General features: G+C 40.5%; 2 protein-coding genes across 3 annotated transcripts; both read right to left on the bottom strand.

The window, feature by feature from the left end:
• Nucleotides 1-1,519: 1,519 nt before the first annotated feature.
• On the bottom strand, nucleotides 1,520-11,753 carry LOC137286235 (sialate O-acetylesterase-like). Its single transcript, XM_067817964.1, has 9 exons — nucleotides 11,575-11,753; nucleotides 11,053-11,384; nucleotides 10,480-10,624; nucleotides 10,155-10,317; nucleotides 9,902-9,987; nucleotides 8,990-9,120; nucleotides 8,344-8,501; nucleotides 2,075-2,267; nucleotides 1,520-1,791 (listed from the first exon to the last, which is right to left on the bottom strand). The coding sequence occupies exons 1-9, from the start codon at nucleotides 11,609-11,611 to the stop codon at nucleotides 1,540-1,542; spliced, it is 1,497 nt and encodes a 498-aa protein (XP_067674065.1). The 5' UTR covers nucleotides 11,612-11,753; the 3' UTR covers nucleotides 1,520-1,539.
• Nucleotides 11,754-15,802: 4,049 nt separating this feature from the next.
• Nucleotides 15,803-21,610, bottom strand: LOC137287006 (sialate O-acetylesterase-like). 2 transcript variants are annotated; one of them, XM_067819085.1, is made up of 9 exons: nucleotides 21,504-21,610; nucleotides 20,963-21,294; nucleotides 20,425-20,569; nucleotides 20,103-20,265; nucleotides 19,462-19,547; nucleotides 18,516-18,646; nucleotides 17,952-18,109; nucleotides 16,431-16,623; nucleotides 15,803-16,074 (listed from the first exon to the last, which is right to left on the bottom strand). In XM_067819085.1, the coding sequence occupies exons 1-9, from the start codon at nucleotides 21,538-21,540 to the stop codon at nucleotides 15,823-15,825; spliced, it is 1,497 nt and encodes a 498-aa protein (XP_067675186.1). In that variant the 5' UTR covers nucleotides 21,541-21,610; the 3' UTR covers nucleotides 15,803-15,822. The 2 variants fall into 2 exon arrangements, with proteins under 2 accessions (XP_067675186.1, XP_067675184.1); XM_067819083.1 differs by having other exon boundaries at nucleotides 20,963-21,297; nucleotides 21,504-21,564.
• Between the last annotated feature and the right edge of the window lie 852 nt (nucleotides 21,611-22,462).

A 22,462-nucleotide genomic window follows, 5' to 3' on the forward strand; every position in this document is an offset into this window, starting at 1 on the left:
TCTAACGAATCAGAGAGATTGTAGATGGTCATGTGATAAGGGTGGAGCAGGCTCGAACACCTTAAAAAGATACCGCAGCACTAAAAAGGTGCGAGGTGCGGTGCGGGTTGAAGAGACAGCAGAACGTTCACATCCCGAGAGCTTGCCCTACCCTGTCCAGGCCCAGACCAATTGTTATGAAGAGAGGGATCGAGTAAACAGATGTGAGTATAGAAACTTGTGTTGAGCTATTCATTGTATGCCTCAGTGCCAGTACATGAATGCTATGTGTTAGTTAGGAATCCCGGTCGTCAGACCATTTATTCCTAGATGTAGCCCCCCGGACAGACGAAGCGAGTACGCCATCAGAGCTGGCAGCAACCCCAATAAGGCAGAACGGTCGTCGTAACAGGTACCTGGTAAGAGGGTTTACTAACACCCAAATCCCAGTTACGACATGGTGGAGATTGCGGGTTTCGTCTTGAACAAAATGTTTAAGACGTTCCCCTTCATTTGTTTACACACGACCGTTAGTGCCTTTTCATTCGCTTGTACTGACGTTTGACGACTGTAGAATTCTTTTCGCCGTTTGAATATGGTATCTGTAGTATGTTTTCCACCCCTCTTGACTTGTAATGTCTCAACCAAATGATTCTGTCTTATCGACGTCCTATGACAGTCCAATCTTTCACCCCATCACTTCTAACATTTTTACTAATCCGGCCCAGAAGAACGTTCACATCCCGAGAGCTTGCCCTACCCTGATTGCACGATGCCATTTAGAAAGTGGTCAAATGCAACATATGTCATATTTGGGATTTCACTTTCTTAGTAAAGTACAAATTCTAGTACTTTTTTCGGTTGAGTCCCATCCGGGATTCGAACCCGCACCCTCAGAGTCAGGCACCTAATCGCCAGCACACAAAGTCAGCCGCCTAGCCCGCGGGAAATAGAGTCGCGGTGGCTGAGCGGGCTAGGCGGCTGACTTTGTGTGCTGGCGATTAGGTGCCTGACTCTGAGGGTGCGGGTTCGAATCCCGGATGGGACTCAACCGAAAAAAGTACTAGAATTTGTACTTTACTAAGAAAGTGAAATCCCAAATATGACATATGTTGCATTTGCCCTACCCTGTCCAGGCCCAGACCAATTGTTATGAAGAGAGGGATCGAGTAAACCAATGTGAGTATAGAAACTTGTGTTGAGTTAGTCAGACCACTTATTCCTAGATGTGGCCCCCCGGACAGACCAAGCGAGTATGCCACCAGAGCTGGCAGCACTCCCAATAAGGCAGAACGGTCATCGTAACAGGTAACTGGTAAGAGGGTTTACTAACACCCAAATCCCAGTTACGACATTGTCTTCACGCAAATGGCTTTGGATTTTTAAAAATATTCACTAGAAGTGTTAGAGATATGAAGACTCTATCTAAAACCCATTTCTACACTCGTTGGGCTGAAAATAACTTTAATTATTCTATATGTGTCAACTATTCCGCACTTGGACTGTCCCTATTCTCCATATATATATTAACGAAAGAAAATTTAATTGTTAATAGATTTATTAACCAACAATTACTCCAGCTTCGAAATGATAAGTATGCATAAATGGGGGAGCCGGAAGTGACGTGTCCTTCCCATATATGGCACACTTCTTGTAATCACAGGGGCTTTCTCTCCAGGCATATCGCAAACCAACGACGTTGTGAGTGCATGCTGTGGTAGAGAGGACAACTTCATTGTCCTGGTGGGATTGGATCGGTGCAGCCACCCAGGTGTCGTGACCACCACACGTTGTAGCAGTTGAGCAACACGCCTATGTGGAATGATAAATAACAGTCCATCATGGATAGGTCATCATTACAAGAGTACCCATAAGCATGACCAGACTTTGTTCACGTTTTGAATCTGTTTGTAGGAACAATATTTGAACACTTTTTTCCATAGAGCTTTCATCGAAAATGTTAAAACCTCGAGTTCTTGTTGTTGTGTTCAGTAATTGAAGAATGATGTTACAAAATTACAGTTTAGAAATTCTTGTTAAGCCTTGTTCGTCTGACAGTGTTATTGATTGCAATAACATTAAAAGTGCAGCCTACCTCAAACCCATTGTTGGATTGGACCATTATGGGTCCATAGTTGTAGATGAGGCTGATTGTGTGGTGAGCTTTATTGTTTGTCACAGTCTTGGGAAAGGGACCCTGGTACTTCACTCCTGGTTCCTTGTACGCTACTGCTCGTGCGGCCAGAACCAGTCGCCTGGCAACGTCCTGTTTGTACCGTGGATGGATGCTGAAATGAAAAACGCTTAAAACTACTATAAGGTTCTCCAAAAAGAAATAATACGTAACTAAAACGTTCAAATGAGTGAGTGAGTGAGTTAATATTTAACGTCACATCGGCAATATCGCAGCCATATCGTGACGAGAACATACATGACAAAAAAGAATACATATGAATATTATGAACAACCTGTCTACGAAGGACAGTAAAACCACTAGATTATCACAGTTAGTATTAAAACTAGCGTGGAAACTTAGAAAAATGATCCTATCACTATTTGGACAGTACAATATAAAAACAGGCTATAGATCGCCAACAACAAAGGGTAGATCACCATACCAGGGACCATGGGGATTCAAGACGATGTCGTATTGGCCAGTCGCAAGATAGTTATAAAGTTCAATAATTTCTATTAAAAGTGGATGTTTACATGCTAGGTGTTTAACAGCCTGAAGGCAAGAAAGAGAGTCTGAATAGATTATGTACTGTTTACGTTTAGGATGTCTTTGAATATATTTAACAGCTGTTAATATGGCGTTAGCTTCTGCTGTAAAAATAGAACTATCATCTGGTAATCTGGAAGATATTGTTCTTGATCCAATGACAGTGGCACAAGTCACTGCGCCACCGTCCTTGGACCCATCTGTAAATAAGGATTTATAATTGCTATATTCATGTTTCAATTAATGATATTCTTGTTTGTATTGTAATTCATTAGTTTCTGACTTTTTAAATGTAGTTAATGTTAGGTCGACTTGTGGCCTAACCATCTGCCAAGGAGGAGAAGAAAGAAGACGGGAAGGAGCTATGCTTTCCAGCTCAATGACAGCCGAAGAAAGAAAAGGTTTAATTCTGTGCCCGAGAGGTGGAACAAGAGAAGACTTTTTGTTGTACAAGTCCTCGTAGAGAGGATTGAAAACACAGTTATATGCAGGGTTAGATTCGTTAGAGTTTAGCTTTGTTATATATTGTAAAGATAATTTTATACGGCGTTGTGTAAGAGATGGTTCATCGGCTTCAACATACAGACTGTCAACAGGAGAGGTTCTAAAGGACCCAAGACAAAGTCTTAGACCTTGATGATGAACAGAATCTAATAATTTTAAGTTGCTGTTGCAGACTCCACCATATACGATGGAGCCATAATCAAGTTTAGAACGGACAAGTGATCGATATAGATGGAGGAGGGTAGCTTGATCACCTCCCCATTTAGAATTTGATACCACTTTCAACAAATCAAGTGCTTTCAGGCATTTAGTTTTCAGAGATTTAATATGAGGCAGAAACGTCAGGTGTGAGTCAAAAATTAATCCCAAGAACTTGGCCTCCTAGACAACTTTAATGGGAGTGCCATCTAGAGATAGTTCAGGGTCTTTATGTGGTTTATATTTACAACAAAAATGTATGCAATTAGTTTTCGATTTAGAAAATTTAAAGCCGTTTTCAAGACACCATTTATTTATTTTGTTTAAGCACAACTGCAACTTCCGCTCTATGGTATTCATATTTTTACCACGACAAGAAATATTAAAATCATCCACAAATAACGAACCATCAATAGAATCATTTAAAACTTTCGATAAACTATTTATCTTTATACTAAAACGTGTGACAGATAAAATACTGCCTTGTGGAACACCCTGATCCTGATTGTAATGATCAGACAGGGTAGAACCCACGCGGACATGAAATTGTCTATCATTTAAAAAGTTGGCTATGAATTGCGGCAAACGACCTCGCAAACCGAAGTCATGTAAGTCTCTTAAAATACCATGTTTCCAGGTTGTGTCATATGCTTTTTCTAAATCAAAAAAGATAGACACAGCGTGTTGTTTTTTAATTAGTGCGTTTTTAACAAATGATTCCAAACGCACTAGGTGATCGACAGTACTTCTATTTTTACGGAAACCACATTGTATATCAGTGATAAGGTTATTAGTTTCCAAGTACCAAACAAGTCGGTTATTTATCATGCGTTCCATGGTCTTGCAAACACAGCTAGTCAGTGAAATAGGTCGATAATTAGACGGATCAGTATGATCACGTCCAGGTTTAGGTATTCGTACTACTATAGCGTCACGCCATGAAGACGGAAATTTACCTGAAGTCCAAATATCGTCAAAAATAGATAAGAGTGCCTCTAAACAGGACTCTGGTAAGTGCTTCAGGAGCTGATAATGGATGTTATCAGCTCCAGTAGCAGTGTCATGAGCTTGATCAAGAGCAGAATGGAGTTCATGAATAGAAAATGTTTCATTATAGTCTTCCCCATTATCTGAGTTGAAATTAATACTTTTTTTCTTGTTGTCTTTGATACGTTTAGAATTTAGGTACATAATTTGAAGAGGAAGAGTGTTTAGCAAGGGTTTCACCCAGTTTATTAGCAATATCTGATTTATCAGTAAGCAATTGGTTTCCATGTCTAAGATGATGGACACTAGATTTTGTACCTTTACCCTTAATTTTCTGGACCATGTTCCATACCTTGGACATGGGTGTCCGAGAATTTATTTTGGATACATAATTTTGCCAAGATTGGCGTTTGTTCTGTTTAAAAGTACGCCGTGCTTTAGCATTTAAAATTTTAAATTTATTTAAATTATGAACCACAGGATGGCGACGGAAATAATGTTCTGCTTTTTTCCTTGCCTTCCTAGCTTGTTTGCATTCATCACTGAACAATGGTTTCCGTATATGTGGAACTGCAGAGGACTTTGGTACACATTCATCAGCTATGGAGTTCAGTTCATCAGAAAAGCATTTAATCGCATCTGGAACGTCAATAAAAAGTTCAGGTTTAAGTTTTTCAGCACACAGTGTTTCACATAAAGCCCAGTTAGCCTTTTTAAAATTCCGCCTTGATGATGGAGGAACATCAGATGGAGTTACAGATTTTAGTATAGTAGGAAAATGGTCACTTCCACAGAGGTCATCGTGGACTGACCATTCGAATTCATTTAGTAGTTCTGAATTTGTGACTGACAAGTCGAGAGCAGAATACGTTCCTGTACCAGGATGTAAATATGTATTGGAGCCATCCTTATAAATACATAAATCATTATCTGAACAAAATTCCTCCAGTACTTTACCGTTACCATTTATTGTTGCACTACCCCAGAGTGGGTTGTGTCCATTTAAATCTCCCATAGTAATGCAGGTCTTTGGGAGTTGATCATATAGAGCTTGAAGGTCGAGTTTGTGAAACGTTGAAGACGGAGAAACATACAGAGAACATAATGTAAACGCAACGTGCAAAGTTAGTCGCACTGCAACAGCCTGAAGATTAGTAGTAAGTGTAACTGGGCTATGGATAACGTTCTGTTTAACTAGAATGGAAGACCCTCCAGTGGCCCTGTCACCCTTAGGCGAAAAACAACGGTATGCACTGAACGAACGTAGGTTAAGAACATCTGTCTCTTTCAAATATGTCTCCTGCAGACAAAACGCTGAGGGTGATAAATCTTGGATTAAAAGTTGTAATTCATGGAAATTATTCCTTATTTCCCTACAGTTCCATTGTATAATAGGATTATGATAATCTATCGTTTGGGAGGATTTATTGGGGATCTTCCCCCGTACCTTTTTGGCGGGCGACAAGCTGTGTGCCCTGGAGCGGACGTTTTCAGTCACGTCCATGTCCTCAAGGGATCCATATTTGTTGTATAAATTGATTTTATTGTCTGACCCTTTGGGTGCTCTACCACTAAGTTCTTTCAAAGAATCTGGCTTTGTACCTTTGCCTTTAGAGAGTTGTTTAGACTTTGTAGGCTGAGATGATGCGTTAAGATCAGAGGATGTTTCACATTGGCTTTGAGATGTACTAGGAACTGATTCTGTTGTTTGGGTCGATATTGCAGGTGAGAATATCAGAGGAGATTCCGTTTTAACCCAGGTCAGGTTTGTCTGACAGCATGCAGATGACGTTGTTGTTTTAGCGGTTACTGTTTCTGACGATGTTCTGGTGACAGAAGCATAGCTCTCCTTATGTTCTGAGCTTTGAACTAGCTTTTTAGCTTCCGCAAAACTAACGTTTTGAGTGAATTTTATCCTATTTATCTCCATTTGATGTTTCCAAACAAGAAAACTTTTAGAGTAGGAGGAGTGGTCACCCGCACAGTTTGTACATTTTTTAACATTACTGTCACAATCTTCTGTTGTATGTGTCTTTTCGCCACAGTGAGCACATACAACAGACAATGTGCAAGTATTGACGCCATGACCGAACTTTTGACATTTAAAACACCGCAAAGGGTTTGGAATGTACATGTCCACATTGATGTTACAATAACCTGCTTTAAGAGATTTTGGAGCAGTTGGTGAGGAAAAGGAGAACAGGTAAGTATTGGTGTTAGTTACAACATCATTCTTCCGAATTGTGAAACGTTTTACATTGAGTACACCCTGATCTTTCATCTCAGAGATGATGTCAAGCTCTGTCATATCCGCAAACAATCGGTCACGATCTCTGATGATTCCCTTGCTCGTATTCAGTGTTTTATGAGCCGTAACCGTGACTGGAACACCGACAAACAATTCTGTGTTCATAAGGTTTGTGGCTTGTTGCCTTTTCCCACATTCAACCAACAAAGCACCGGAACGCAAACGTCTAATATTCTTGACATCACCTGCAAGGCCCTGTATACCCTTGGATATGGCAAAAGGGTTCAACTTTAATGGAGTCTTGTCAACAGTTTCAATTACAAGAAATCGTGGCCAGTATTCAATTGACGTGGGCAGTCTTTGATCAGTATCAATTGGATCAGTGTCTAGTTGCCGTTTGGTTTTTTTAGGAGGGTTTTCATAAGCCATGGTTAATTTCCAATAGTTCGTCATCCGAGCTCCCCACCCACCACGGAGTATCACAAGGACAATGCTAAAAACAAGTGGGTCTCCAACTTGCAGCACCAAGGATACTCGGATGATATACTCCAGCAGAAGAGTTATTAATAACACATCTACCAGACTGGCCCATGAGCCACCGCCTTCTGGCATAAGACTCTAGGCAAACTGCAAAACATCATACATCAAAATCATAAACATGTTTAGAGAACAATTCTGCCAAGACCAAAAGTAACACATTTTCCAAACAGATTAGTGTATTGACAAACAATTAAGTCCATACAAAGTGCTTGCCGTGACTAGCCGATTGATAGAATCGGGCCGATTCTACCACCCGTCTAGGTGAAGTAAGTGGTGTGTTGGGCAAATGGAACGCAGTTTAAAGCCCATCTGCCCTCAACCACCAGGATCCCGTCCTCCACTGACACGGGACGCAACCCACGGCAAACAGGTTGCCCAATTTAGTCGCCTCTTACGACAAGCAATGGGGTGCTGTCCCGGGTCCACACGGGAGAAGAGCACTTAGCGTTACCCAGCACCCACCACGAGGAGGTGGCTCTTCATGGGTGCCACGTTCAAATGACACGAAAAATAGTAAAGAAAGAAAGAAAAATCATGTATTTGTATTTATGTTGTCTCTCATCGGGATTGTCCACTATAATGTAAATCACGCATATAAATTTTTCATTTTAATCGATATAGGCTAAGGGAATAGTGTATCAACTGATAAAGTGCCACTGTGTTAACAAAAACAATATCGGACAGAATTGTAAATGATGACACGTAATCACTCAAACGTCATTTTAGCATATGAACATTATAAATTGATAATTGATATTTGTGAACCTTTTTCATCGATATTTGTGAACCGCATCACAGGTAATCTTCCAATTATTTGACAGCGAAAAGAAACCGTGCCATTCAAAATAGTTCTGCCACTTAACAGTTAAATTTGTGTTTGTTCGTTTTCACTGAAAGGGCTATCGTTTTCAAATCATCTTCCTTTCACAAAACCGCTAAGTGCGCTGATTCGGAGAGAATCCAACCTTAAACTGACAACGCATGCTATTTGGCCGTGCTACTTAGTCGCCTTTAACTGGTACGAGTAATGCGAAGATCTCGTATGCAACCAGATCGGAAATGAGAAGTTGGACCGTCGCTTACGTCATTTTAAAAGATAGCGTCCTTGGGAACACAAAGGATAGAAACAATACCAGACAACAGACGGTTATAAACTGTTGCTCACCTTCCGTATGGTGAATGATAGTCAGGAAGATCCATGGCTACCGCCATAAAGACGTTGTGCAAATCATGATTCGGAACTGTGCCATGTCTAGCAGTCTGAGCCCACCTTAATCCAGGGAAGCCTCCCACAGATGTAGCACTCTGATGATTACCAGCCAGCTGAAACACAACCGTTGCACGCAGTATACGTATTACAGTCATAAAAGTCTCTATATGCTTATCCTAATGTATATATCCAGTGAATGGAGGATGTCGGTACTGTCCTGGTACTGACTAGAAGTTTGATTTATGTGTTAAAAGGCATGTTTGTTTGCTCTTTCACGCCATACCCATTCGCCGTAACATTCCAGATATATGACGGCGATCTGTAAATAAAGTCTGGACCTGACTATCCAGTAATCACCTCCATGACCATCGATCTGTACAATCTGGATTTGATGACATGTGTCAACGAAGTCAGCGAGCCTGATCACCCGATCCCGTAAATCACATCTTTCGACACGCATGGGCTGGTGAAGACTTTTATATTACAATTTGCTTCACTCATTGCAAGGATAGACACAGGTAGCGTAATTCCATGCGTGTGACCCAAGAGGGGATAGATATAACACTTAAAGATGCAATATCATTTCTACTTTCTATTTCACCTGTACAAAACCAAATGGGAAAGAAGCGCTAGTTTCGCCCAGTGAAGCCTGGTGAAACCTCTGTCGCCAGTCGCTGATCATTGCCTGGAACTGACACGAATACTTAGAAAAATGACCAGCGTTAGCCTCACCTGGAACAAAGCGTACGATCAATTTATTTGTCAGCATGGCCAGAATTATCACACCACACAACAAGCATGTTTAAATTCTAAAAACTTTGAAAAGTGATGACATGTTACCATAATGGGAACCTTGGAAAATCCAGTTAAGAAAATGTGAGTGAATGAATTTAGCTTTACGTTGATTTAGCAATATTTAAGTGATATCAAGGTGGACAACACCAGAAATGGACCTCACACTTTGAATCGAACCCAGGTCTTCAGAGAACACTTTAACCGCTAAGCTACCCTATCACCCACTACTCCAAGAAAATTTAGAAGTGACCTGTCGTCTGGTTCATGATGGTTAAGTCAAGAATGTTTCTTGGTGAGTAAACAATCCACCAAGTAAAATACATTTATTCAGGGGTCGTATTATTCAGACTGAATTTGAAGTGATTCAGCTGCATCATCTTGCATAATGAAACCACTAATAGCAGTGTAGTACTCCTCGTAAACTTCCAGAAACATTCAGCCAAAGTGCAGCTACGACCAAACAACCCAGTTTGGGAGATATTTAAACGGCATTGGCGTCATAGAATATCGCATTTCTTTTGCCTAGATATGAAGGCTAGAGGAGACCAGACATGACGTATGTCCTTACCGCTGCCATGCTGTAGCTGAGGGAGATGCTCATATAACAGCATAGCATGTTAGACAACGTGTCTTTGATCTCGCCCCCAGACAGATGGTATAAGATGCATAAATCGAATTGTATTGAATTTATAAATGTGAAGTTTGTGTTGTTGCAGACCTTGATACCAGATGGTCCCATAAATGGTGAGGTCAAGGAGAGGGTTGATCATTGCGTTCCATAGCACAGAGGCTGCGTGTGGGCCTCTGTCAAAGAAATTACAAAACTGGTTATTTTGACCATATACATGTACAAAACGTCCACAGATTGCATAACCTTTTGTAAATAAATGTGAGTATTCATGACGTAAAGATTGGTGAGCAACACAATTTAAAGTTAACATCAGTAAAACATCGCAGCAATACATTTTTACCGTTTTGCAACATGAGAGCAAGTTGCCAGGGCATCTGGAGAGGACCAGGCTTCGATAGGCGTTCCTCCCCAGCAGGACTCAATCAAACCTATGGGATACTTTCTGTCATTGTAGAGATACTCGCCGTACAACCAGCACACAGCAGAAAAAGTGTTGACAGCAACTGTGAAAGATAGGTGATGCTATTATTATTCATATCATGCAGAGTGTACATATATCATGTACTGATATGATAATATATAACACAATGGATGATGCATGTCATCAGTTCCTGAAATATATCCAGACTCTGCGTACTATATAAGTGGCTACACTGGTCGTATACCTTTTGTTGGCTGTGTCCATTTTGTATATATTCCATTTCCTGGCAATTCTGTGAGGGGTGATGTTGACTGCATGTCTCGTACGCGCATGATCCTGATGTCTGTATACTTCAGTGATGCTTCCAATTCAGCTGTTGCATTTAGTACCTATGATGAAAAGAGTTTTACATCGCTTTCCAGCAATATCACAACAGGAGACAGGAGAAATGGGCTTCACTCATTGTCCTCGGCGTGACGAGTAAATGCAAGAACCACTGGTCTACCTCACCACTACCCCAATATCAAACATTCGTGACACTTCCTTTGGTACTAATTTTCAGGTCGAGGCCCAACTTCTTCCCAGGTAACAGATTTTTGTTTCTTTATTGGCCCAGTGAAAGGAACTGAGACTATGGTGTTTTGGACAATCATAACTATCAGTCACTAAACATGTAACACCGTGACCCTGAATTGTTGCTATTGTTAGCTTCACGCAACAAAGGAGGTTCGGGTGAGGACTTGTTAGAGAATTTCAAACTACAGATGAGTCCATTTGCTTCATCCAAACCTAACGTGTAGGGTTATTAACGACTTACATGTCCAGCTGTAAAACCCATGTTACTTTGTCCCCCACACAGCCATACATCCCCGAAAAGGACGTCCTTGATCGTCACTGTTCCCTCACTTGACTTGGCAGATACGGTGAAAGGGCCCTTGTCTGTCATAGCCGGAAGTTTCACCTTCCACATGCCGTGTCCTGCAGCATCTTTGGTGACTACACCTGTGACCGAGCCGTGTCCAGCGATGGCCACTGTGACAGTGTCTCCAAGTTTTGTGGCGTGTCCCCAGATGACAGCCTGTTGAGGGCCTCTCTGTAGAACCATATGGTCCTGGTAGTAGGAGGCAAACTTCAGGGCGCCATCGGACCCTACAAGTACAAATAAGGCATACCACAATTGCTTTAGAATATTCCTTTGGATACGATGCAGTAATATCATAAATAAGCATGCATGAAACATTCTTTTCCCGATTGACATATATATTTGGTGTGATAAAATGAAATAACCTTAATGTGTGAAAAACAAACATCACATGTACAATGCTAAATATGTCATTACCAGCCACGATGAGGATTACCAGAGCAACCTGCAACATATTTAACGAAGGCGTTGCTTCACAATATCTGTGGCAGGCTGTTATACGAGGTCACCTTTGTGAAAAGTCAGCTGTAGATTTTGCTGATTAGACAACTACGTGTGATAGATAGACGTCCTGAGTACAATGCGAAGCCTGTTTTGAAGATTGTATTCGATTTAGATAAAAATATGTAACATGTTATGCTGATCACACGGTTGATGACCTCTGGTTGAGACAAGTTCAAAGGTTAGCTACCATATCTTTCTGGAATAATGGAAAGAGCAACTTACGTTATGTTATAGTACTCGTGGTGGACAGTACTAATTACTGCAATGGATCCATCTTAAATGCGATATTAATGATACATTAATGCAAGTCAATCGACCGTTTCACACATGCAAGAAATGCATGAATACAACACTAGGCTTGTTGTGGAGCGGAAGGCTCATGACGAGAACATGCCAACGTTGATTTTAGTGATGGATGTGTAATGCTGGGCAAGAACACAGCCATATCGACACACACTCCGTTTTACAAAGGAATGGTCTCTGGAAACGACTGCCTGGAGGTTGTTTGCAGTATATAGTGAAAGAAACGGTGTGAAGAATCTTTCGACAGCAGTTACAATACTCACGTAACATTCTTCTAGTCATCCAGTTTCCCAACCCCAGTTCACATCTGGATTTCCCCAAATTTCCAAAATTTGATACTCATTAGGCGTAGGAATGAGTCTGTGTGAAGGAATAGATACCACGCAGATGCCAGGTTATAGGCGTGTAGGACGTGTGAGTTACATATCTTAGGTAAACTTTGTAATTCATTACGCATGTAACTATGAAACGCTTCCGTGACCTAACTCAATTGAATAACCAAATCCATATGTAAGAAGGAATATTGGTTTGCGTTTGTTGGATATGACTTTAGAGTTTTAACACTGTTGTTCTCCCTCCGAGTCCAACTTAAAGCAGTACATCATTTGAGTAAATTTTCAGGCATATTTCATAATTAAACGACTGGTCAAAATGATCAGAAAGAAAACATCTGGTTTACAAATTTGCAAGGGTTGAGGTAAACTGGCCAGAAACATGTCATGGTGCATACATGATTTATCATCAACTTTCTTGAGCCGTCGTCTGATACAAAAACCCATGGTGAGTAGCTATTGGAAGACTGGCCATTTATTGCATTTCATTTTCATTTTCCTCATGCCAGGTAAGGAATACCCATGACGATCTTATTTACAATCGGGCTTCAGAAACCCATGCTTGTCGTAGGGGTGACTAACGGGACTTTCCGCCACTTCCGAACCCATCAGCTAGAACACATACATTCATGGGAGCGTAACTAACAACACGTGACGTCTAATAAGGCTTCAAGGCATGTGATACTTCTAAGCATAGAAACAATGTTGTTTTAACCATTCGAGATGTAAAGATGAATATTTGTGTTCTTATTTTCATTCATGTCAGTATTGATGTAGTTGATCTCAAGGTAAACAATGTATATGTCTCAGGAACAAATTACAATGCTAATATGTTTTTAATATTATGTCTTTAAGACTATTCTTAGAGAAAAGACAAAAGCACACACAAACACACTCTCACACTTATATATATAGGCCTCTCAATCCATATTCTGTTCATCACTTGCTTGATAACGGTGCTAACGCTCTGGCTGAAATACAGAGGTTGTTCATCTATGTATTGTTATCCTGTAGAACTACATTAAATTGATACTGATTTGTAAATGATAATTATTTAGTAGAATGAAACAGTAACAAAGCTTGTCAGTGCCTGCATCGTTCAAGACGATTGAAGTGACGTAAAATTATTGCACTCAGACGGGGAAAGTAAGTTGATCACCTTTCAAATCATGTTCGCCCTCCAAGGTCGTATTCGTAGCATTTTAATATAGCTGTTTGGCTAGGCTTAACAAAAGCAGGAAGGATGTACAGTAAGTCATAACGGCCACAGTATGGTATCCTTACTTTGATTCCTGATGACCTATAGTTATTGTGTGTTATTATTAACAGTCATGTTCATGCAAATTTGTTACAACATCATAAACATCATATTCCTTTTCGGCATGATTTTGTACAGTGTTGTTTTTCAGTTGCCCATGATAATTTGATAAGCGACAAAACTTACTGATTGTGGCTGGACAGATCCTGAAGGTTATCATTAATCTTCTAAGTCAACACTATCGAAGCGTATCACTACTCTCTGAGACTAGCAGTTAAACTCCTCTTTTGTCTTACTTGTGTGGAGTATGCTTATACAACCGGCACAGCGAGCATACTGACATTTCCACCCCTGCACCTGAAATACAATGAACATCTTTGACTTTGAGACACTAATCTTACCTAGAAATTAAATTAATATAAACAGTAAGCTACTTAAACCAATGCCTGCATATCGACATGACCAATGTAGTGTCATAAAAAATCTGTAGTTAACACAATCATCATAGCTTCACAGTCACAAGACACATGGTGTTATAAATACAAACTAATCTGTTACTATTGATGACATGGCCATCCCATCGTGATTCAGGCACAGTGTAACAATCTCATTTCAGTTCAATGAAATTCCTACTGTCTGATTGAATTGTAATTCATTAATATGTTATTTAGGCCAACTAGACACTTGTTTCCGGATATTGCAAACCTAACACAACATGGTGATTTTATGTTATTTCATTTGAACACATTATGTCAGAACGGATGTCACAATGTCTCTTCGAAAAGGAAAGTACAAAGTTATATAGCAGTTTCAACAAAAGGCTTAAAAATAGTTTCTGATGTATTCATTCCGTTAGAAGCAAAACGACAGACAGCCATTTCCTGAACGCAAATGACAATGTTGTACATTGCATGCTTCTGGGATCGTTGTCCGTTTCTACCTAGACATCTAAGTTCCCATCAGGAACAAATCATGTCGTAACCGACAGGCTTCATAACGATCAACCTCTCAGATCACACCTACACAAACGAAACGAGCTGCAGGAGCATTGTGCAAATTTATAATATCATTGTATAGTTTTAAAATTACCTCGTTCCGTCAGAGATAATGCAATGAACTTAGAGATGCTGTTTGCACAAATTGTATTTCAGGTGATTTGGAAGATGAGTTACACATATTATTTAAGTGTGTTAAATATGCACAGTTAAGGCTGAAATATCTTCCAGAATTAAAAACTATTACCTGTTGTAAGCAGTCGATGGCAAATACTTTAAGCTCACAAAATATGCATAGTGTGCGTTCTCTTGCTTTGTATTTGAAACATGTATTTAAAATCCATGAAAGCTGTTCAAAGTATAGTAACACGTGACTGTTTATGTGACAATCAACCGCAACTGTACTATAGGTCATGTGGCCAGTATTACTTAATAAACTGTCTATCTGTCTGTCTGTCTGTCTGTATATAAATGGAACGAGCTGCAGTTTTGCCCACTCATACTTGGCATCTCTTCAGGAAGTCTGCAATCCTGTTGAATTGAAGAGAGCAAGGCACAGTCTGACACTGACAGGGAGCATGAAATAATAACGACGCTTGCAGGATGTGTTCGTATCACGTCTATAACATCTATAACAAGGTATCGACTTCAATTTCTGGACAAAGAATTTGTTCCTGTGAGTTTCAGTTTTCAATAGATACATTGGTTTTGACGGGTAATGAGACACATTATCGGCCACATGTTGTTTGTTTGCTTTGTAAGGCATATGGCCTTAAATATAAAATATCTTCAGATGTCCATGGTTATTTCAATAGATGCAATTTGACGAATTAACGGCGATTCTTGGCAGACTTTGAGAAAAATAGACTGGAGTGGTAGTTCACCTTCACTCTTGTTGGAAATGCCTTCATTATTCCGACTCTGTCAACTATTCCGTACTCGACTTCTGGTTATTGTTCATAACACACGTCAGTGAGCTTAATTTTACCAGCAGTATTCTAGCTATATGTCGGAGGCCTGTAAATAATCGAGTCTGGGCCAGACAATCCAGTGATCATCAGAAAGAGCATCCATCTGCACAACTGCGAACTGATGACATGTGTCAACGAAGTCGGCAAGCTTGACCACTCGGCCCGGTTAGTCGCCTCTTACGACAAGTATACTCGCCTTTCATGGCAAGCACGGGTTACTGAAGACCTATTCCATCCCAGATCTTCACGGGTCTCATAACAGATGTACGTACAACAGCAAAATCCGATTCTCATTAGATTTATTAACCAACAATTACTCCAGCTTCGAAATTGTCAGTATGAATAAATGGGGGAGCCGGAAGTGACGTGTCCTTCCCATATATGGCACACTTCTTGTAATCACAGGGGCTTTCTCTCCAGGCATATCGCAAACCAACGACGTTGTGAGTGCATGCTGTGGTAGAGAGGACAACTTCATTGTCCTGGTGGGATTGGATCGGTGCAGCCACCCAGGTGTCGTGACCACCACACGTTGTAGCAGTTGAGCAGCACACCTATTTGGAATAATAGATCAAACTCGTTCAGCGACAGCTCGTCATTGTAATTCACATCTTGGAACAGGATAAGGAGTTCCTATTCACGTAGTCTTCTTAACCATGACAAAACTTTATTCACAATCAGAATTTGATTGCTTTGCTTGAACACATCATACCTTAAGGTTCTGACTGAAAATATTTAACCTCAAATTTGTGTTAAGGAATTGAATAATAGTTGTTTACAAAAACTATTAGTTTTACCGAAAATGTTTATCCTCTAGCTCTGGTCTTGGTACTGAATACAGATGCAAATGTGACACATTTGAAAATCTGACAATGTTGATGATTGTATAATTGTTTAATGTGTTACGTACATCAAACCCATTGTTTGACTGGACCATTATGGGTCCATAGTTGTAGATGAGGTTGATTGTGTGGTGAGCTTTGTTGTTTGTCACAGTCTTGGGAAACGGACCCTGGTACTTTACTCCTGGTTCTTTGTACGCTACTGCTCGTGCGGCCAGAACCAGTCGCCTGGCAACGTCCTGTTTGTACCGTGGATGGACGCTGAATGAATAAAGCTTAAAACTATTTCATCAAATAGAAATAATAATGAACACGTTAATTCTCAATAAAGCTTTGAAAAATAATTTTAAAATGTGATCATGTATTACCCTACATTGTTAGGAATACGCATTATCCACTACAAGTAAATTACGCATGTTTATTTTATTCTTTGCGATATATGCCATCTAAATAAAGTATAAAAGTGGCGCTGTTTTAGAATGTAAGTAAAGAAACCATCTCTGAAAGTTCTGCAAATATATCAATAGATCAATCTCGTTTAATCGTAGTCAACCAAAAGATGCTTTGCATATTACCATCGTAATACTTATTTGATACTTGTCGGGGTCGGTGGGGTAGCCTAGTGGTTAAAGCGTTCGCTCGTCACGCCGAAGACCCGGGTTCGATTCCCCACATGGGTACAATGTGTGAGGCCCATTTTCTGGTGTCCCCCGCCGTGATATTGCTGGAATATTGCTAAAAGCGGCGTAAAACCAAACTCACTCGCTCACTCATTTGATACTTGTCAGCGTAACAAGATATTCCAAAACACAGAGGGCAAGACCAAGTGAAACCGTCACATTAACATTGTTTCCGTAACAGTGAAAGTTAATTTCGCTTCTTATGCCAAATCACTGGGCGATCTTTTTCAATTTATCTTCCCTTTGCTAACCCGTTAGCTGTGCTGGGTGGGTCCAACCGTACACTAACATATACGCGATGTTAAATAATCTGTAAAGTCACGGATATATATAATTTAGAAATCCTCGTAAGGGCCTGACAAAGGATGCCCGTATGCTTCAGGTGATATTACATTGAGTTTGTAACAGTATTGGAACAGTTTGTCAGATTTGAATGTGGAAATAGTTAAGGAAATGTCGCTGGAAATGAGATAAGTGTTGAAAAATAAAGTTTTCATCGTTTTGTCAATGCTGTGAGAAATTTATACTGCCTCGTATTCTGAGGAGACGCCCTAACAATGCATTGCTTTCATCGCATTTATTTCCCCATTGTGTATTGATAAAAGAGATTACACATATGTCGCCTGCTATATAATACCTGTTTATAATAGTAAAGTCAAGAATTGTTTATGTTGAAACAATCCCAATTCACTACAAGGCATTCGTTTCAGTGAACATTCACAAGGCAATGCGTGAATTTGGTTTTCTCTTCAAGTAAGTTGTAACAGCGCACATTAAGTACGGAAGCAGACGGGATGCGACAAACAGGATCGTCGATTACATCAATTTCAAAAAGAGAGTTATCACCCCTCAGAACCTAGAGGTCGCCCCGATACAAAGAATACCAGATAATCAAAGACTATTGCAAACCTTCCATATGGCGAATTGTAGTCTGGAAGATCCATTGCTACCGCCATGAAGACGTTCTTCAAATCCTGATTTGGAACGATGCCATGTCTAGCTGTCTGAGCCCACCTTAGTCCAGGGAAGCTGGCCACAGTTGTAGCGTTATCACGGTAAGCAGCCAGCTGAAAAGCAACCCTACCACTCACTAAACGCATTACAGTCATTGAACTTACTCTGTATACCTTCACCCTCATATTTGAGCTATATGGTGGCGGTCTAAAAATAGTCGAGTCTGAACCTGACCATCCAGTGATCAGCATCATATGCATCGATTTACGTACTTCTGACACGATGACGTGTGCCAGTCCAGCCAGCTATACTGACCACCCGCTCCCGTAGGATGTTACAATCAGCACGGGTTGCTGAAGACCAGTGTTAACCCAGAACCTCAAGGGTAGGGTTTATATTATGTATGGTTATTACTCATCGTAAATGATAACCACGGTAGCCTAGTGGCATACGCATGACGTGTTGTGTGAAATATAGAAAACATTAAGAAGATTCAACGTTGTTTCTAATTTGTTTCACCTGGACAAACCCAAATGGGAAGGAAGCACTTGTTTCGCCCAGTGAGGCCTGGTGAAACTTCTGTCGCCAGTCGCTGATCATTGCCTGGAACTGACACGAATACTGACGATAATGACCAGCGTTGGACTCACCTGAAACAAAACGTACAACCAATTCACTTGTTATTACAATTTTACAACAGACATTTTGCAATTTTATGTGTCTGGACGTCAGTCAAGTACAAATGATGACATCGACACAAAATGCGGACCATCATAAAGTCCAACTACCATTGGTGAAACGATTTGGAGAGAGTGAATGTTTGAGCAAGTGTTACGCTTCTTTTAACAATATTCCAGCGATATCATGGTGCGGAACTGGGCAGAAATAGGCTTCACACATTGTACTGATATGCTGAATCAAACATGGGTCTTCAGCGAAAGCTTTAACAACTGTGGTTCCCCACCACCAGAAGAAGATTTAGAGATGACCTGTTGTCTCTTATATATTGGTTAAATCAACAATGTTTGTGTTAAGAACAAGGTTAATCTTGTTCAATGGTCATTTTAAAGATTGAAATTAAAGTAATTAAAGTAGTTGCATCATTTTTGCACCATGAAGCCTCAAACCAGGAGTGTAGGACTCCTTAGCAACTTCCCAAAACATCCAACCAAAATGCACAAACAACTGCACTGTGTTTGGAGAGATGTGTATACGGCACTGGCGTCATATATTATAACCAGATGGCTCCTTTGGATAGATATGAATGTTAGTCATCTATAGTTATAATACCAGACATAAGACAAGAATGACATGTACGTAGATGACTTTACCAATACCTTGCTGTTACTGATGAAGATGTTCATGCAACATCATAGTCTGTTATGTGAATAGCTTTTGAAAATCAATAAATCCAGTTTTATTGGCTCCACACGTGACTCTTTGGGTAGTTGTTGACTGTATGTACCTTGATACCAGATGGTCCCATAGATGGTAAGGTCGAGGATAGGGTTGATCTTTGCGTTCCAAAGAACAGAGGCTGTTTGTGGACCTCTGTAAAACACATTACAAAAACATTTAGGATACGTCCACAGGTTTACATTTTAAGTTATCACATCGTATCTAGGGAAATACGCTCGCTCGCCTCGGGGAATACAACCTCACTCGGGACTGATAAAACCCCGTATTTCCCTAGACACGATGTGGTGACGCATTTATCTACCTGAATGTTTTCACTAAATCAAAACAAAACAACACGCATCGAATCGGCTTGTGTTTATATATGTGAGATGAAACTGTTTGACCTAAATGCACCGCTCGTTACTAAAGGCTTGTCAACGCACGCTTTTCTCACTTCGCGTCGTCACCGAGGCGTAGCGGAGTGATATGACTTTCGTAGCGGGATTACACGACTTTTATACTTCCGTTCGCGGATAGTGATGGATGTACATGGTATTTTATCAGAGTCACTTGGATCAATCAAAACTCGACATTCTTACATGAGGCTAGATAATACCATTTAATATGTGCATATTCGATACATAAAGATTGATGAGCAACACAAATTAAGGTTACAATCAGTAAATCATCGCAGCAATACAATTTTACCGTCTTGTAACATGGGAGCAAGTTGCCACGGCATCAGGAGAGGACCAGGCTTCGATAGGCGTTCCTCCCCAGCAGGACTCAATCAAACCTATGGGATACTTTCTGTCTTTGTAGAGATACTCGCCGTAGAACCAGCACACGGCAGAAAAAGTGTTGACAGCAACTGTGAGAGATAATTGATGCTATTATAATTCATATCTTTCAGAGTGAACTCATAGAATAATGATAATGATATCCTGACACATAGAGTAATGGGAGATACATGTCATCAGCTGCTGAATTATATTTAACTTCGTTCAAAGTATTTGAACTGATCGAGTACCTTTGGTTGGCTGTGTCCATTTTGTATATATGCCATTTCCTGGTAATTCTGTGAGGGGTGAGGTCGACTGAACGTCTCGTACGCGCATGATCCTGATGTCTGTATACTTCAGTGATGCTTCTAACTCAGCTGTTGCATTCATTACCTAGGTTCGATAGAGTTAGTTTAGTTTAACGCTGCAGAAATGGGGGGGGGGGGGGGGTATACGCATTGACCACTAAGCTACCTGACCAACCGATAGATTGAAGATAAATAGAAGAGCAATAAATAACATAAATAAACTCTAATAGAAAACGTATTGAAGGAAGAAGTAACACAACATGAACTGAATCCTACTTAGAGGAAAATTTCTGCTTTCTTGTCAGATGGAAGTAAGTGTGACTATACTGGTTCGTACAATCATAATAAATATCAACTACGACCCGACTTGTTGATGTTGCTAGACAGGCACAGCAAAGAGGCTTCGTCTGAGAATTGGCAAGAGAAATTAAGGATGTATAAGGTTTGTTTGATTTATCAAAACTCATTAACGACTTACATGTCCAGCTGGAAAACCCATGTTACTTTGTCCCCCACACAGCCATACATCCCCGAAAAGGACGTCCTTGATCGTCACTGTTCCCTCACTTGACTTGGCAGATACGGTGAAAGGGCCCTTGTCTGTCATAGCCGGAAGTTTCACCTTCCACATGCCGTGTCCTGCAGCATCTTTGGTGACTACACCTGTGACCGAGCCGTGTCCAGCGATGGCCACTGTGACAGTGTCTCCAAGTTTTGTGGCATGTCCCCAGATGACAGCCTGTTGAGGGCCTCTCTGTAGAACCATATGGTCCTGGTAGTAGGAGGCAAACTTCAGGGCGCCATCGGACCCTACTTGTACAAATATGGGATATCACAACTGCATTAGAATACTCCTTTGGATACGAAGCAGTAATATCATAAATGCACATGCCTGAAACATTCTTTTCCCGATTGACATATATAATTGATGTGATATGGTGAATAAAATAACCTTAATGCATTTACAAGGCATGCACGGGATGGGTGATAAACATGTACAATGCTAAATCTGTCATTACCAGCCAAGAGCAGAGTTACCAGGACAACCTGCAACATATTTAACGAAGGAGTTGCTTCACAATGTCTGTTACAAGCCTCTTACTAGAGGTCACTGGTGTGAAAAGCCAGCTGTAGAATTTGCAGATTAGACAACTTGGAAAGCCGAGATTAGGTGTCTTGGAAACGTGTGATAGATACGAGTACAATGTGAAGCCTGTTTTTAAAATAGTTTTCAGTTTAGATAAACAGGGTTGGTTTACTCTGGTTGAGACAACACGTTCAAAGGTTACCTACCATAACTTTCTGGAATAATGGGTTTCTGAGGAAAGAGAAACTTACCTTCTGTTACAGTACTTGTGATGAAAAGTACTGACGACGTCCATGATAAATTATTGCAAGTGCCAGAACATCTACCGCTTTTCTCGCTAGACGGAATGTGCATGGCGAAAACATGTCAAAGTTGATTTTGGTAATGGTTCTGTACTGCTGGACAAACACAATGCCAAAACACATCGACGCATAGGCTCCATGTACAAGGAACTGGTCTCTGGAATACCACTACATAGATGTTGTGAGCAGTATGTAGTGAAAAATACCCGCACCTCTTTCGAAAGTTGCTGCAAAACTCAGGGTAAAACTCCACCAGTCATCCAGTTTTCCAACTCAAATTTACATGTGGAATATCCCAAATATCCCAGATTCGATACTCATGCGGCGTAGGAATAAGTTGGTATGCAGGATTCACAATTGTGAATGGGAAGAATTTCATGCCTTTCCTTTTGCACGCACATTCCATGCATTATTTCAGCTATTGCGACAGTTGACAATCTTAAATTTAGTGTTAAAGCCATGCCTAGACTTACTGAGGCTCAGCGCAAAAATGCGATTGGTCATTTGGAGGCTGGGGAGTCTCAGTCTGCGACTGCAAGACAACTGAATGTGTCTCAGAGTACCATCGCAAGACTTTGACATCGCTACC

The sequence above is a fragment of the Haliotis asinina genome, chromosome 6 (genome assembly GCF_037392515.1).
Source record: "Haliotis asinina isolate JCU_RB_2024 chromosome 6, JCU_Hal_asi_v2, whole genome shotgun sequence".
NCBI classification, from domain to species: domain Eukaryota; kingdom Metazoa; phylum Mollusca; class Gastropoda; order Lepetellida; family Haliotidae; genus Haliotis; species Haliotis asinina.

Coding starts and splice junctions, on each gene's coding strand:
- LOC137286235 (XM_067817964.1), bottom strand. CDS start 11,611: ATGTTGCAGGTTGCTCTGGTAATCCTCATCGTGGCTG. Junction 9,988..10,154: donor TGCTCTCATGTTGCAAAACG/GTAAAAATGTAT, acceptor TTTCTTTGACAG/AGGCCCACACGCAGCCTCTG. Junction 1,792..2,074: donor AATCCAACAATGGGTTTGAG/GTAGGCTGCACT, acceptor CATTCCACATAG/GCGTGTTGCTCAACTGCTAC.
- LOC137287006 (XM_067819083.1), bottom strand. CDS start 21,540: ATGTTGCAGGTTGTCCTGGTAACTCTGCTCTTGGCTG. Junction 18,110..18,515: donor TCCCATTTGGGTTTGTCCAG/GTGAAACAAATT, acceptor GTTGCTTTTCAG/CTGGCTGCTTACCGTGATAA. Junction 16,075..16,430: donor AGTCAAACAATGGGTTTGAT/GTACGTAACACA, acceptor TATTCCAAATAG/GTGTGCTGCTCAACTGCTAC.